The sequence below is a fragment of the Puma concolor genome, chromosome B4 (assembly GCF_028749965.1).
Source record: "Puma concolor isolate L17-30 chromosome B4, mPumCon1.1.hap2, whole genome shotgun sequence".
In the NCBI taxonomy this organism is placed as follows: Eukaryota; Metazoa; Chordata; class Mammalia; order Carnivora; family Felidae; genus Puma; species Puma concolor.
Genome location: NC_141673.1, coordinates 8,733,927 through 8,750,968, shown reverse-complemented (window position 1 = coordinate 8,750,968; position 17,042 = coordinate 8,733,927). Strand labels below are relative to the sequence as shown.

General features: G+C 39.8%; 1 protein-coding gene across 6 annotated transcripts in view; it reads left to right on the top strand.

Annotated features, from left to right (window-relative positions):
- Window positions 1–17,042, top strand: part of TNRC6B (trinucleotide repeat containing adaptor 6B) — a 259,643-nt gene that overhangs the window by 80,062 nt on the left and 162,539 nt on the right. For 3 of the 6 annotated variants that reach the window (XM_086712195.1, XM_086712194.1, XM_025926993.2), the window contains one exon: window positions 14,516–14,583. The exons of 1 other annotated variant lie outside the window; for it this stretch is intronic. In XM_086712195.1, coding sequence (XP_086568321.1) covers window positions 14,516–14,583 — 68 coding nt within the window. Of the gene's footprint in view, window positions 1–12,967; window positions 13,057–14,515; window positions 14,584–17,042 lie in introns of all 6 variants that reach the window. 2 more of the 6 variants (XM_086712201.1, XM_086712200.1) reach the window with 1 other exon arrangement.

The window sequence follows — 17,042 nt, the reverse complement described above, 5'->3', positions numbered from 1 at the left end:
AAAATCCATTGGGACTTCTGCTACTGAGCAAGATGGAGTATCAGGGACAGAATTTACCCTCCCACTGGAAATAACCACTTAAAAGTAGACAAAATATAGATAGATGGATATATATATATATATACACACACACACATATATATACATACATACATATACATGTATAAACATGTATTATACATATTTTTATATATATGTGTGTGTATATATATATGTGTATATATATATATGTGTATATATATATGACACAAAAGGAACAGACTGTTTCAAAGTAATCTGTGTTCTAGAACAAAGCTCAAAAATATTTTTGGAATATTTGTAAATGGGAATACAAAACATTCAGTACTCAGCAGTGTAAAATTTGTAATATCCGGTATCCAAGCAAAGATCATCAGACACGTAAAACCCAGGAAAATACAGACCATAGTGAAGGAAAAAAAATCTGTTGAAATCAACCCACAGCTGACACAGATTAAAATTAGCAGACAGGAATATTAAAATACTTATTATAATTGTATTCAGATATTTAAGAAGTCAAGTAGAAATGTGGAAGATAAGACTCAAATCAAATTTCTAGAGTTAGGTATGTGGGTGGCTCAGTTGGTTGAGTGTCCAACTCTTGATTTTGGCTCAAGTCATGATCCTGCATTGGGCTCTGTGCTGAGCGTAGAGCCTGCATAAGATTCTTTCTCTCCTGCCCATCTCCCCCATTGCATGCTCTCTAAAATAAGTAAATAAATAAAATTTAAAAATGTTTCTAGAGTTTACAACTATAATGTCTGAGATGAAAAATATACTGGATGAGATTAGTGACAGATTAGACATTGCAGAATTAAAGATTAGAGAATTTAAAGTCATGCTAATAGAAAATATCCAATATGAAACACAGGAAAAAGAGTAAAGAACAAAATATGGAAAGATGATGAGGGTGCTGTACAAAACTTCAGACAGTCTAATGTAAGTGTAATTGTAGTCTCTGAAAAAGAGGGAAGGAAGTAGAAAAGAAAAATCTAGGAAATAATGGCCCCAAATTTGATAAAAACTGTAAACCCACAGATCCAAGAAGTTATATGTTCCTTAAAAAAATAAAAAAAGAAGTTATATGTTCTTGACAGATGAAGAATACCACACTAAAGCACATCATAATCAAATTACTCAAAATGAGCGATAGAGAAAATCTTAAAGCCAAAAGACAATGGACACTGTTAACAGAGGAACAAGGATAAGAATTTGCCTTTAAAAACAATGCAGCGGTCTTTAAAGTACTGAAAGAAAAACTGTTAACCTTGAATTCTATAAGCAGTGAAATTTCTTTCAAGAATGAAGGCTAAATAAAATCTCTTTCTTTCTTTTTTTTTTAACGTTTACTTATTTTTGATAGAACACAAGCGGGGGAGGAGAAGAGAGAGAGGGAGACACAAAACCCGAAGCAGGCTCCAGGCTCTGAGCTGTCAGCACAGAGCCCAGCACGGGGCCCGAACCCACAGACCATGAGATCATGACCTGAACCAAAGTCGGACGCTTAAGCAATTGAGCCACCCAGGTGCCCCTAAAGTCTATTTCAAACACACAAAAGCTGAAATAATTCATCATCAGCATACCCATACTATAGGAAATGTGAAAGGGAGACTGAAAGGGATGCCAGATGGAAATATGAATCTACACAAAGAAATGAAGAGCTCAGGAAATGGAAACTACATGGGTAGATATGGAAGACTTTTTCTATTATTTAAACCTTTTAAAAAGGGAATTGATTGTTTGAACAAAAGTTCTGCAGATGCGTTGTGTGTTGATATCTGTATAATGTACAATAACAGTAGCATAAAGGCCAAGACGGGAAGGTAGAAGAATACTATTGTAGGTTCTTATGTTGTATGTAAATTAGTATAATCTCACTTGAAGAGAGGGGGATACTTCCCAACTCCTTTTGTGAGGTCAGCATTACTCTGATACCAAAACCAAAGACATTGCAAGAAAACTACAGAACAGTGTCTCTCATGAAGTAGGTGCAACAATTATAAACAGAATTTGAATATATAGTATAACATATGACCAGGTAAGATTTCCCCCAGGAATGCAAGGTTGGTTGAACATACAAGAATCAATCAATGTGTAATTCATCACGTTAACAAATTAAAAAAGAAAAACCCTAGGATCCACTCAAAAGATGCAGAAAAAGCATTTGACAAATGCCACATCCATTCCTGATGAAAAAAAATAGTGTCAGCAAGCTAGGAATAGAAAGGAACTATTTGACCTGATAAAGGGCTTTCATGAAAATCCTACAGTTGATATTAAACTTAATGGTGAAAGACTGAATGATTTACTTCTTAGATGAAGAACAATGAGAAAAGATGTCTGCTGTGACCACAAAAAAACACAGAATGTTTCACCACCACTGAAAACCACAAAACATTGCTGAGAGAAAATAAAGTCAACCTAAATAAAAGGAGAGATATACCTGTTTATAGGTCAAAATATTCAATATTGTTGGGGCGCCTGGTGGCTCAGTCAGTTAAGCATCCGACTCTTAATTTCGGCTCAGGTCATGATCTCACAGTTTGTGGGATCAAGCCCTGAGTCAGGCTCCATACTAAGAGCACAGAGCCTTCTTGGGATTCTCTTTCTCCCTCTCTCTGCCCCTCCCCCTCTCGTGTTCTCTCTCTCTCTCTCTCTCTCTCTCTCTCTCTCTCTCTCTCTCTCACACACACACACACACACACACAAAATGAATAAATAAACTTAAAAAAAAAGATTCAGTATTGTTTAGCTGTTGCTAAGAGTCAGTTCAATCCCTATCAAAATCCTAGCAGACTCTTGTTGTGAAAAAGCTGATTTCTAAAATTCATATGGAAATGCATAGGGCATAGAACAGCTATAGTAGTCTGCTAGGGTTGCTCTAACAAAGTACCACAAACTGAGTGACTTAACAGAAATGTATTGTCTCACAGTCCTAGAGGCCTGAAGTACAAGGTCAAGGTGTTGGCAGGGCTATGTTCCATGTGAAGGGACTAGGGGAGGGTCTTTTCCAGGCCTCTCTCTTAGCTTCTGATTTCTACCTTCTCTTCTAGTTTCTTGACTTGTTGCAGTATAACCCAGTCTTCACATGGCATTCTTCCTGCATGCGCATCTGTCTTTGTGTCCAAATTTCACCCTTTGTATGAGAGGACACGGTCATACTGGATTAGAGCCCACCCTAATAACTTTATAGTTACCTCTGTAAAGACCCCATCTCCAAATAAGATCATGTTCTGAAGTATTGGAGGTTAGAACTCCAGTTTATCTTTTTTCTTTTTTTGGTGGGGGGACACTATTCAACCCATAATAATAATCAAAGCAGCTTTTGAGTTGAACAAAGTTGGGGTGCTAATACTTCCTGATTTCAGAACTTACTATAAAGCTACAGCAATAAAGACCCTGTGGTATTGGAGAAAAGAGACCAGTGGAGCAGAAGAGAGATCCCAACATAGACCCACATATATATGGACAAATGATCTTTGACAAAGGCAATTTTGTGGAGGCAATTCAATGGAGAAAGGATTTTTTTTTCAACAAATGGTGTTAGGACAGTTGGATATCCATATGCAAAAAATAAACATACATCTAGACCTTATAGCATATATAAAAATTTAAGTGAGGGGCGCCTGGGTGGCGCAGTCGGTTAAGCGTCCGACTTCAGCCAGGTCACGATCTCGCGGTCCGTGAGTTCGAGCCCCGCGTCAGGCTCTGGGCTGATGGCTCGGAGCCTGGAGCCTGCTTCCGATTCTGTGTCTCCCTCTCTCTCTGCCCCTCCCCCGTTCATGCTCTGTCTCTCTCTGTCCCAAAAATAAAATAAAAAACGTTGAAAAAAAAATTAAGTGAAAATGGATCTTAGATCTAAATGTAAAATCTAGAATTATAATGCTTCTAGAAGAAGATGTAAGAGAAAATCTGTGGTTAGGCAAAGATTTCTTAGATGTCACAGCAAACTTCTGCTCTTTGAAAGATGCTCTTAGTGAGAATGAGAAGGCAAGCCACAGATTGGGAGGAAACACATGCACAGCATCTGCCCAAATAAGGATTAGTATCTAGAATCTCTTAAATCTGTTAAAAACTTTGAAAGCTCAGTAATAGGAAAACAAATAACCCAATTTTTAAAAATGAGCAAAGAATTGGAAGACATTTATCCAAAGAAGATACACAATTGGCCAATAAGCGCATGAAAAGATGCTCAACATCGTTACTCATTAAGGAACTACAATCAAAACCACAGTGACATAGCACTTCACACCCGTTGGGATGGCTGTTATCAAATGGACAGGTGATAACAAGTGTGGTTGAGGAGGTGGAGAAATTAGAACCATTGGACGCTGCCGGTGGGTATGTCAAACGGTGCATCCACTTTGAGAAACAGTTTGGTAGGCTTTCAAAAAGTTAAACATACAGTTATCATATGACCCAGCAATCCCACTCCTGCGTATTCACCCAAGAAAAATGACAGCTTGTGTCCACACAGAAACTTGTATGCAAGTGTTTATAACAGCATTATTTACAATAGCAAAAAAGTGGAAACAATCAAAATACCCATCAACTGGTGATGTAAACAAAATAAGGTATATCTATACAATGGGACAGTATTAGGCCATAAAATGGAATGAAGTGCTGATATATGATACAATATGGATGAAACTTGAAAACATTATGCCAAGTGAAAGCAGACAGACACAAAACACCACATATTGTATGACTTGATTTATATATGAAATGTTCAGAATAGGCCAATCTGTAGAGACAGGAAGCAGGTTAGTGGTTATCTGGTGCTGGAAAGAAGGATGAAGGGAGGGCAAAATGGGGAGTGACTGTCAATAAGGACAAATTTCCTTTTTGGGATGATAGAAATGTTCTAAAATTAGATTGTGGTGATCAATGCACAACTCTGTAAATATTAAAAACTATTGAATTATATACTTTAAACAGGTGAACTTTATGGCATGTAAATTGTATCTCAGTAAAGATGCTTCGGGACACCTGGCTGGCTCTGTTGATAGAGCATGCAACTCTTGATCTTGGGGTCATGAGTTCAAGCCCCACATTGGGCGTGGAGCTTACTTTAGAAAAAAGAGAGAGAGAGAGAAAAATAAATCTGCTTAAAAGGATGGTAAAAAATTTGGGGGCGCCTGGGTGGCTCAGTCGGTTGAGCGGCCGACTTTGGCTCAGGTCACGATCTCGCAGTCCGTGAGTTCGAGCCCCGCGTCGGGCTCTGTGCTGACAGCTCAGAGCCTGGAGCCTGTTTCAGATTCTGTGTCTCCCTCTCTCTGACCCTCCCCCATTCATGCTCTGTCTCTCTGTGTCTCAAAAATAAATAAGCATTAAAAAAAAAAATTAAAAAAAAAAAAAAAAAAGAATGGTAAAAAATTTGAACAGCATTTTACCAGAGAATGGATGGCAAAGAAACTCATGAAAAGATGTTCAATGTCAATGCAATTAAAACCACAATTAGAGGGGCGCCTGGGTGGCTCAGTCAGTTAAGCATCCAACTCTTGGTTTCCACTCAGGTCCTGATTTCACAGTTCATGGGTTCAAGCCCTGTGTCAGGCTTTGCGCTGACGGTGCGGAGCCTGTTTGGGATTCTTTCTTTCTGCCCCTCTCCTGATTACTGTATCTCTCTCTCTCTCTCTCTCTCAAAAATAAATAAATTAAAAAATAAAAAAGCAGTTAGAGTAGCTAAAGTTAAAAAGACTTACTGGGGCGTCTGGGTGCCTCAGTTGGTTAAGTGTCCAACTTCTGCTCAGAGTAATCTCAAGGTTAGTGAGTTCAAGCCCCTCATTGGGCTCGCTGCTGTCAGTGTGGAGACCACTTAGAATCCTCTGTCCTCCTGTGTCTCTGACCCTCCCCCACTCGTGATCTTTCTTCAAAAATAAATAAAACATTAAAAGAAAAGGAAGACCTGGGTGTTGGTAAGATATGGAAGAACTGGAACTCTCCTACTCTGCTGGTGGGGAGATAAAATGCTACAGCCACTTTGGAATACAGAGACTGTTTCTTAAAAAGGTAAACATATCACTACCCTATGATCCAACTGTTCCACCGTTAGAGGCTGAATTGTGTTCCCTGTTCACTCCCCCGCCCCCACTCCTGTGCCAGTTTACACGTTGGAAGCCTTAACTCCCGTTACCTCAGAATGTGACCTTGCTTGGAGTTAGGGACTTTGCAGAGGTAATCAAATTAAAATAGGTCATTAGGGTAGGCCATAATCCAGTGTGACTAGTGTCTATAAAAAGAGGAAATTTAGACAGACACAAACACAGGGAGAACGCCATGTGAACGTGAAGACGGCCATTTGCAAGCCAAGGGGAGAGGCCTGGGACAGATCTTTCCCTCACGGCCTTCCAAAGGAGCCAGCACTGGCAAAACCTTCATTTCCCACTTCTAGCTTCCAGATCTGTGTGAGACAATGCATTGCTGTTCCTGAAAGCATACAATCTGTGGTATACACTGCTAAGTACCCAGTGAAAAAGAAAGTGTACAAAAACTTCTAAATGAATGTTCAGAGCAGATTTTTGCAATAGCCCAAGTCTGGAAACAACCCAGCCACCCATCAACAGGTGACTGACAAATTGTGGTAGATTCTATGCAGTGGAGGAGTACTCCCTATAAGAGGGAAGTGAACTACTGATACATGAAACTGTATGCTGAATTTCAGAATGATTCTGATCAAAAGAAGCCAGACCAAAAAAAAAAAAAGTATGTCCCGGTGATTACCTGTATAAACACTCCAGAAAATGCAAACTAATCTATAATGACAGAAAGCATGTTAGTGGTTGCCCAGGGAGGGGGAGCAGGAGTAAAAACTTGCTCATTAAAAAAAAAAAAAAAATTGTTTAAGTTTGTTTTGAGACAGCATGCACACGTGTGCACAGCAGTATAGGGGTAGATAGAAGAAGAGACAGAATCCCTAGCAGGCTCTGTGCCATCGGCACAGAACTCAATGCGGGGCTCAAACCCATGAACTGTGAGATCACGACCTGAGCCTAGATCAGGAGTCGACACTTAACCAACTGAGCCACCCAGGTGCCCCTTTCAGGCTTATCTCTTAAATATCAGCAGATCACTGCAGATCCTCTCTCCTTTGCTGTCCTGCCCACTGCTCCCTTGCAGTGTATTCAATAAACCTCCATCTCCTTTAAAAAATAATAAATAAGCGGCACTTGGGAAGCTCAGTCAATTAAGTATCCGACTTCGGCTCAGGTCATGATCTCATGGTTCATGGGTTTGAGCCCTGCGTTGGGCTCTGTGCTGACAGCTCAGAGCCTGGAGCCTGCTTCTGTTTCTGTGTCTCCCTCTCTCTCTCTCTGCCCCTCTCCTGCTCATGCTCTGTCTCTCTCTCAAAAATAAACATTTAAAAAAAAGTAATACAATTAAAAATTAAAAATAAATAAATAAATATCTGTAGATAATCCTAGATAATCAGACATCTGATAAAAACCTATGACTGGAAGATAGCGACCAAAGCAAATATAAAAGAGGAATGTAGAAGAAACAAGGTAATATAGAGAGTGAAAGAAAATTAAAACAAAACAAAACAATATTTTCAGAGATAAGACTTGGTATTATAATCATGGAACAAAAATAGGACTGTAAAAAAGACTTCAGAGAACACGTAAAAGCTTTCAAAAACTAAGTCACAATAACAAATTCTTCTAAAAATTAGAAGTATTGGAAGGTAAAGTTAAGAGAATCTCCAGGTAGTAAAAGAAAAAGTCAAAGAGATACAAGTGGAGAGAAAAGAAAATTCATGTATCAATCCTGTAAATTCAACATTGAAGAAGGAATTCCTGGAGGGGATAAAATTGTCAAATAAGTAGAGAAAATGCCCCAAACCTGAAGAATCCGAGTTTCTAGATTGCAAGTACCTACCCAGAAGCTGAATAAATAAAAAAAAAGAACCATACTGCGAGGTTTGCATTTGTGTAACACTGAGGAGAAGTGAAAGACCCTACAAGTTTCTGGAGAAGAAACAGGTCATGGCCAAAACATTAGGATTTAGAATATTGTCAGATTTCTATATTGCATCTCTGGGAACTAGAAGACAATGAAGTGTGGCTTCAAAATTTTGGAGGGAGAAAGATTTACTAATTTGAACTTTTTTTTTTATTTTTTAAATACTTTTGAATGTTTATTCTTCAGGGAGAGAGAGACTAGCACGAGTGGGGGAGGGCAGAGAGAGAGGGAGACACAGAATCCAAAGCAGGCTCCAGGCTCCAAGCTGTCAGCGCAGAGCCCGATGCGGTGCTGGAACCCATGAGCCATGAGATCGTGACCTGAGCTGAAGTCACACACTCAGCCGACTGAGCCACCCAGGCGCTCCTACTGACTTGAACTTCTAATTTGATTATGTATGTGGGTTAAAAAATATTCCAAATGTCAATAATCTATATGGATAAAATAAGGACATTTCAGTCATTCAAGAGATCAAAAATTTTACTTTCCATATACCTTTTGTCAGGCATTCACTAGAATATATGTTCCACCTAAACCAGAGACTAAACCATAAAAGAAGACAAAGGATCTGGGGAACAGATGCTCCAGGGTAGGAGAGAGAGCCAGGAATTTCAGAGCTGAAGGGGAAAAGACATCCCTGGCAAAGTGTCAGCAATTTAGCGGCCTAGAAAGCAAACAATCTAGACTGGAACATGAGAAAACCCCTGAGGAATGTCTCCAAGACTGGAATGAAATTGATAGATTACCTGAAGTGTTTGAATTTATTAAGAGGAGATTTACAACTCTGTTGGAGAGTTTGAGGATGAATTAGTGAAAAATACATAATAAATACTAAGCCTCCCCAAAACTGAAAGAAAGTAGTAATTGTTAGTTCTAGGGAAAACAAAGAATTGTACAAGAAAAGCAAATTTGATTATACTGTTCCGTATGATTCAGCTATCTCTGTTATTTACTTAGTTATAGTACTGTTAGCACTGAATATTGATTTGGACAAAAATGGTGTCTTCTGTTGGAAGGACGGGGGAAAAGAGATCCATGTGTGGTGGGGTGGGGGGGGGGGAGCACGGGGAGTGGTCTGGGTCGGAGGGCAGCAGAGGAGAGTGTTGTTTTTTATTTGTAAGCTTGGTGGTATTATTTGACTTAAAATCACATGTATGTAGTACCTCAATAACTTTTTTTTTATCAGATCAGTGATGAGAACATGAAAGTAATGGAGTATAGTCTATTCTCTTAATAATTTGGATAGTAAAGGAAAGGCTAAAAACAAGAGGATATTTGGAGGGTATCACAAGGCCAAAAATAATTTTTCAGAATAGAAGAGCTTATAATGTATTCGTCAGTTGAGGAGTTGGATTTGGTAGAAAGGAAGAAGGACTTCCTTAGACAGTAAGGTCCTGGAGGACGTGTTGTGACGCAGGTCATGAATGTAGAATATAAGTAGTGAGGGGAGCCTTGCTGAGCAGGGGAGAGGGGGCAGTGGATGAAGGTGAAGGCTCATCTGCACAATCCTGACAGGAAAACAGGGGCTTTGTGTGAGATAGGCTTTCAGGATGATCTTCTGCATTGTCCTCTTCAGAAAGGACAGGCTAGGGAGGATGCCTGATGGATGGGTTTGGAGTCTGGAGGAGAGTGGAATAGGTACAGAATAAATGAGTGAGGACGGTGGTGTAGGAGGTCAGACATTCATTCATTCAGTTATTCAACCCAGCGCTTACTTAGCACAGGGAAGGCATTCAGAAGGTATGTCGAATGAATGACCCACTAGAAGGGTTGTGTTAGGTTCTGGGATACACAAAGATCCCATTGTTCCCCTTCAAGGCTCTCCAGCAGAGGGGAAGTGGGTGAACAAAGGGCCGCAGCTGTTGGCTGGGCCTTGCAGGGTAAATGGGAAGGAACACCTTGGGAGGTTGGAGGAGGCAGTGATAGTTGTCGAAAGTGCCTCCTAGAGAAAGTAACTTTTGAACCAGTCTTTGAAGACTGAGTAACAGCTCAGCAGAAAAGACGAAGAAGGGCCTTACAGGCCAGGTGCTGCCATGTGAGCACTGAGGGGAAGTGAACTGGCGTACATTTGAAAAGGAACCAGTTTTGTGACTTCCTCCAGCTATGCTTTGCACTCCTGGAGCAGAAGAGAGAAAGGTAAGGGATTGGTAAGACAGAAACATCCTAACAACAAGTCGGTGTCCAGGAGAAGAATCACTGAAATGCCTGCCAGGAGGCCCTGAATGGACTCTTGAGGACAGAGAACAGCAGACGTAGGAGTTGCAGTGGCTCTTCACAGGTTCACGTGGAGGGAGGGAGGTTTCTGTGACAAACCTCGGTGTGGAGCAGTCCAGGTCCTGCCTGTTTCCTCACTGAATTAGGAAGGAGGTCAGTCTCCTGCTTAGGGTAGGTCTGGTGTGTCTGACTCCTTTAGGCTGAGTCAAGCGTCCTTCCTGTGTGATTGCATTGCTTTTTCACACTTGATGGTGATGTCTTTTTAATTGGAGCATGGCTGACGCACAGTGTTCCATGAGTTTCAGGGGATTCCACACGTCTGTACTTATGCTGTGCTCACAAGTGTAGCTACCATCTGTCACCACACAGTGCCCACTGGTTTTTGGTTGTCTTCCCCACTAATCTGCAAGCTTTTTGAGGGCAGAGACTACTGTCTTCGCCTTTATCTCACATATTACCTTGCGTGTAATATGTGCTGAGTAAATGTTTGTTGAATGAATGAATGGTAGTGGGAGAAGGGTGAGGGTAATGGTGCAAGTTTCATGAATAAAAGTCTTGAAACTCCTGCAAATGAGATCAAGGGGGAGGAGTGGTGGAGACCATCACATGAAGTCCTAGTGTTCTTGAAATTTGCAGAAAAAAAGAACGGGAAGTGGCAAGAAGGAGCAGTGTTCTTTCTGGACCATTTTTATTGCCTCCTGAGATGATGGAGGCTGAGAAAAGGTGTAAGCCCTGCTGCAGGAGACCGTGTCTGGGGAAAAGCATTTGAATTGGCACTTAAAGGAATGAGCAGCAATTTGAATTGTATGTGGGCAGAAGGCCAGGGCGGCTAGGCAAATGCTAACAGTATGCGTAAATGAACAGGGGGTTGAAGAGTTGCATGTTCCGCCAGGGCTTCAGAGTGGGTGGGGGAGGCAGAGGCGGATAAAAAGATGGCTTAGACAAATGAACTCAGCATAGGTGTTGGGGCACCACTGAAGAATTTCGAGGGGAGCGATGCAATCCGATTTGCATGTTACAAAGCCCACTTGATGGAAGTGGTTTGGAAGATGCCTTAAAATGAAATGGGACCCGGAAGCACAAAGACCAGTGAGAAGGCTTGTGCAGTAGTGAGGTTTAGAGAAGCTGGCCTTTAACTATGATGGCAGTTAAAGAGAATAAAGAAGGGGTGGTGGAGGGGAGAGCCATTTAAGAGGTGGAAGCCACAACACTTGGTGATTAATAGGATGTGGGGTTAAGGAGGGAACCTTAGATTCTTGTGTGATGACAGGTTTCCCCTGCTATCAGAAAGTAGAGCATTCCTGTGAAATCTTTCGTAAGTCTAAATGTTGCACCAAGCCAAGAAACAGTGACCATTTCTTTATATGGAAAAATCTTGGAGCATTCCCAAATCCAGAAAATAACCGCTCCTAGGCTTTTCTGATACTTTGGGACACGTCTTGCTCACGGATGCTGAGATGCTGACTATAGTCTCAGGGAAGGAGTTTGGCAATGCCCTTCTTGGGGCTCATGGTGTGCACTGCCTCTACAGCGGGCTGGCTGCAAAACCAACGCTGAACGCTGTTTGGCTTTTTACCTCTTTTTTTATAAAAGCAAAAATCCTCTTCAGGTTTTTTTTGTTTTTTTGGTTTTTTTTTTGGTTAGTGAAAATAGGCCTTTTGTAAAAGTGAAGTTGTATAACACGAACTTTCAAAAAGTGGGGGGATACATGTGTCGGGTTCCTGTTTGGGGAGTTTAGTGAATGATGGTACCATTCGCAGAGATAGGGGATATAAAAAGGAGAGGAAGTTTAAAGACAAAGATATTATTTCATTTTGGAACTTACTGGGCCATCCAAGTGGAGGACTAGTATGCATAACATGGGGGCTGGGGTTAAAGATTGGGAGCCCATGTGGAAGAGATTGTAGAAGCTGTGGGTTCTTTGATCATTACTTCTCTTAGATGATTGTACTTAATTAGAAATTGATTGTAGGATAAACCTTTAAAAAAAAAAAAAAAACTAAGCAGAGGCCAAGATGCACAATTCAGAATTCTTTAGACAGCATTCTTAAAGATGAAGGGTCAAAGAAATTTCTATAATATATATAAGTGAGAATAGTCATTCTTGTCTTTAAGCAAATGATTGAAGGTTGAGGTTCCAAGGAGCTTAACAAACTTAAACAGTTTGTCACCTGTTTTTCCTAATTAAGGCATAACATTTATATAGTTAAGTACATTGTGATTTTTTTTAAAACATAGGTATGCACTCTTGTAACCCAACCAGATCATCTCTAGCTCCTCATAAATTTCCCTCTGCAATCCTGTTTTTATTTCTAGAGTTTTTAACGTCCTAAATGTAACCTTAGGATGGGAGAATCCTCCCTCTCCTTGGCTAAGTCCAGTATGTTGCAGAGTCAGGAATTTCCTAAGAATCAAGTCAGAACCTGGTTTGAATTTTACAGTATGCACAGTGTGTGTCTTTAATTACTCTTGCCTATGCCTCCTCCTGTTTTTAATGGAAATTATGAACACCTCTTGATTTTCCTGTCCTTTCTGAAACTTAGCCTCTAAACTCTGTCCTGTCTTCTCTAGTATTCTTGGGAAATAGAGACTGTGGAGAAGATGACAGAATTGGAAAACCTTTTGTTTTCTTTGGGTTTCATCGTGGTGTATGTTGTCTGTCTTCCAGATTATTAGGTTTTGTAAGAAATAGACTGTATTTTTCTGAGTTGGGAATAGCCCTGTCTGTTTCCTTGAGTACATCTGTTTGATTTTTTAAAATTATGCCTTTCAGGGGGAGTTTTCATGGGACTAATAGTCCCCTTTGTGGAGGTAGCTCTATCTCGGTCACTGATCTTCCAGGTCAATAAGCCATCTGGAATGGTAAAATGCTTTCTTTTTTTTTTCACTTTGAAATTTGTATTGAGAAGAAAACCATAGGGAGGAAAGAAACATAGTTAAAAGAATAATTACAAAACAAACACCTAGTTACCCACTACATAGGCCAAGAAATAGAATATAACCACACCCCAGGATCCTCCACATGCCCCTTCCTTATTGAATCCCCTCTCTCCCTTCCTAAGACAATCTCTAGCCTAAATTTGGTATGTCATTCCTTTTTTAAAAATAGTTTTTAAAAACTGTGTATATACATACATGTCTATATACTCATACGTACATACAGTTTTAAAATGTTATATTTGAACCTTATATAATGGAATTATACTGTGTGTGTATTCTTTTGTGATTTGCTTTTTCACCCAATACTGTGTTTTTATAACACATCTAGGTTGCAGTGTATAGCTATAGTCAGTCATTTTTATATAGAATAGTGTTTATTCTGTTGTCTGGAAACACCATAGTGTGTATATTTATTTTACTGTTGATGGATATTTGTTCTGGGTTTTTTTTTTTTTTCTGTTAAAAATAATACTATTAAAATTAAAAATACTAAAAAAATACTATTTTATATGTGTGTAAAAGTTTCTCTAGAATATTTATCCAGAAGTGCGACCACTAGTTTGTACAGTAAATACATAGTCAAGCGTACCAGATAGTGGCAAACTTTTGAAAAGTAGTTGTATCAATTTTCCTTCCCACCAGGAGTGGATGAGTGTTGCTATTGCTCTGTGCCCTTGCCAACACTTGGTATTGCCCAGCTTTAAAAACAAATTTTTTAATGTTTTATTTATTTTTGAGAGAGAGAGACAGAGACAGAGAGCAAGCAAGGGAAGGGCAGAGAGAGGGAGACTCAGAATCTGAAGCAGGCTCCAGGCTCCGAGCTATTAGCACAGAGCCGGACTTGGGGCTCGAACCCACGAACTGCAACATCATGACCTGAACCAGAGTTGGTAGCTTGACCGACTGAGCCACCCAGGTGTCCCAGTATTGCCCAACTTTTGAATTTTAGCCAACCTGGTAGCGGCAAAATTAATTTGCAGTAATTTGCATTTTCCTGGTTGACATGAAACTGAGTATCTTTTCATTTGTGCATGTTCTTCAGTAAAATTCCTACTCAGTTATTTTGTAAATCTTTCAGGTATGTTGTCTTTTTTTTTTAAATTGATTCCTAGCAATTCTTTATTATATTCTGGATGTTAACTTTTGTTACAGTTATGTAAGTTGCAAGTCAACAGTGTTTCCTTTTCTGTTCTGCAAATCTAGGCACCTAAGGAGAGATGCTTTGAGCAAATTTGGCAGTTGAAAGCCACTGGCCTAGGCTCCTGTGCCAGACAGTATAGCACAGGGGCCATGTGGTTCTGCACGGGGCAGTCCCTGGAACTTTAAGTGAGTTGCATCTTAGTTACTGACTACTTCTGACCTGTGGTGCTTGCCTTTGCAGGTGGAACAGGAGGATTTTGTAATGGAAGGGCATGGCAAGACTCCACCTCCTGGTGAAGAAAGCAAACAGTGAGTCACAGTTTATTTAAAAAGGGTCCTATTACAGATCTTCAGAAGCACTTTGGTTAAACACGCTGAGAGCGTGTTTGCAGAGGATGTATATGTTGGGCACATTGTGGAGCTCACCAGTTGCTTTGGTGGCTATTAATGCATAGTTTCTATTTATAGACAGACTAACTGGAGGGACAAGAAAGTTGGCTTTGTAGATTTTCACACTTGACTAATCAAAATTTGTGTTACACTTTAGCAAAGGCTTTAAGGCTCAGGATGTTCCAAATTGAACTAATTCAGTCTGGTTGATTTCCAAAGAAAGTTTAAGATGGTATATTCTTTTCTTAGCTATGTCCTTAGGAAGTACGCTAAATTAATAGACTGTCTTCCCTGCATTCCAAGTGTGAATTTATTTGAAATGTACTTCCTGAAATTCTATTCTATTTAGTTATTTATACTTCTGTTCTTTGTTTAAATAACAAATTGTTTCCCGAAAGGAACAGGAATATAAATAATATAACTTAGCCAACATTCTAAATTATTCACGATCTCTCCCCTGACTTCTTAAAGAGTGATCAGTTTTAAATCTGAAATTGGGAGTCCTTGGGTAGCTTTTTGGTGACCGGGAATAGATTTTTTTTTTTCCTCCCTCTGCCACAGAACTTGAAAAATTGTGTTGCAGAGAAGACTGGTGTTTCATATGCCCTTTTAAAGGAAAAACAGTTAAGACTGCCTTGAAATACTGACATGACTACTATTTTTTATTCAGACAGTAGTCTCCTAAGTTGAATGGGATAGCAAGTGATTCATGGAATTTACCGAAAATCTGTAGGGAGAAACTCCTCTCTCATCTTTTTTTTTCTTCCTAGAAAATAGTTTAGTTTTGATCTGTCTTATGAAAAGTATGTCTCCGAAACCCTTAGGAATGAATTATGCAGAATATATTATGCTGCCATGAGGCCAGGTTCATTAAAGGAGAATGTTTGTCTTGTATTTGTTGTGAATGGAAACCAGGATATTTTCACAGCTGGTTTAATTTGCTAACCAGGCAGTTTTAAAAATAGCTTACAATATAAATCCTAACTTTGCTGTGTTCTGTGAAATGCACTTATATTCTACATGGGCTCATGGAATCAGTTCATCTTTAGCAAAGTAGAATGCCAAACATCTAGTCCCAGTGAAATCACAGGAACATTTCAGATGCATCTCCCTGTCCTCTTGCCCACTCCCCCAGCCCCACCCTCTGATCAGAGGTCATACAATGTAAAAATCATAGTTCCTATTTGATGAGGGTGTTCTGTGCGCAAAGCACTTTGCTTAGATGCTGTGTATGTTCTCTCCATTCATTATAGTGTACCCTTTTACTCGGAGATCACGGTAGGTAACTTATCCATGGGAATGCAGCTTGAAATGGAAGTTAGGATTTGAATCTGGATCTTTCTGACATTACAGTGTTTTATAATATCTCCCTGACCCAAATCCTCTGCCAGCCTTGGGAGCTGTGTTCCTGAAAAGTACCGTGGTTAGCAAAACTGTGCAGTTGTTAAGATCAAAGTCTCAGGGATAAGAGGGAGTTGGGGGAAATAATGAAAATGGCATTAAGCCTATTTTTGAAACACAGATGAAAGTTCTGTTCTCTAGAGGGTATCCATTTCCCAAACAAACCAGTCTTTATCTTTAAAAACCTGCTCCAGTAGCCCCTATCCTGTATCAACTTCTTTAGGTATTCAGGAAGCACTGCTGGGGCAGATTCTCCCACAAGTTTTATGTTATACAAACGGTGCTTCTTTTTAGAGAGCTTCAGATAGGCTGGTGGACTTGCGTTGTGTCCTTACCTTGTTTTGTTTTCTGAGTCTCATGGTGCCTTTTCACAGATGAATCCTGTTGTGTTTTGCTTCTGGTTTTTTTGTTTGTTTGTTTTGTTTTGTTTATTTTTTTCCTGGTCCTGGTCTGCTGTCCTATATTGTAATGACTCTTCTCACCAGGCACTTCTCTCATAGACCTGTCTACCTCTTTGGTGGGAGTGGGTAGCAAAGGTGATGTGTTCATTTGTTTGAGGCAACAAAAATTAAAAGATATACATATGTATACACACACACACACACACACACACACACACACACACACACACACACATTACATCTTAGAAGTGTAGTTGGCAGAGGATGATAAACTCCTGGACAGTAGGATCAAGGAACTGAATACTACATTCTAGATCCTGGAAGTGTACACATTGCTGAATGACTTATGAAATTCCGACTTATTCTTTTATTTTTTAAATTATAAAAATAATACAGTTGGCTCTTGAACAACATGGGTTTGAAATGTGCAAGTCCATTTATACATGGAATTTTTTTAAGTTTATTTATTTTTAGTAATCTCTACGCCCAGCATGGGGCTTGACCCCAAGATCAAGAGCCACAAACTGAGCCAAAACTGAGCCAGACAAATACGGTACCATGCTGTAAATGTACTTT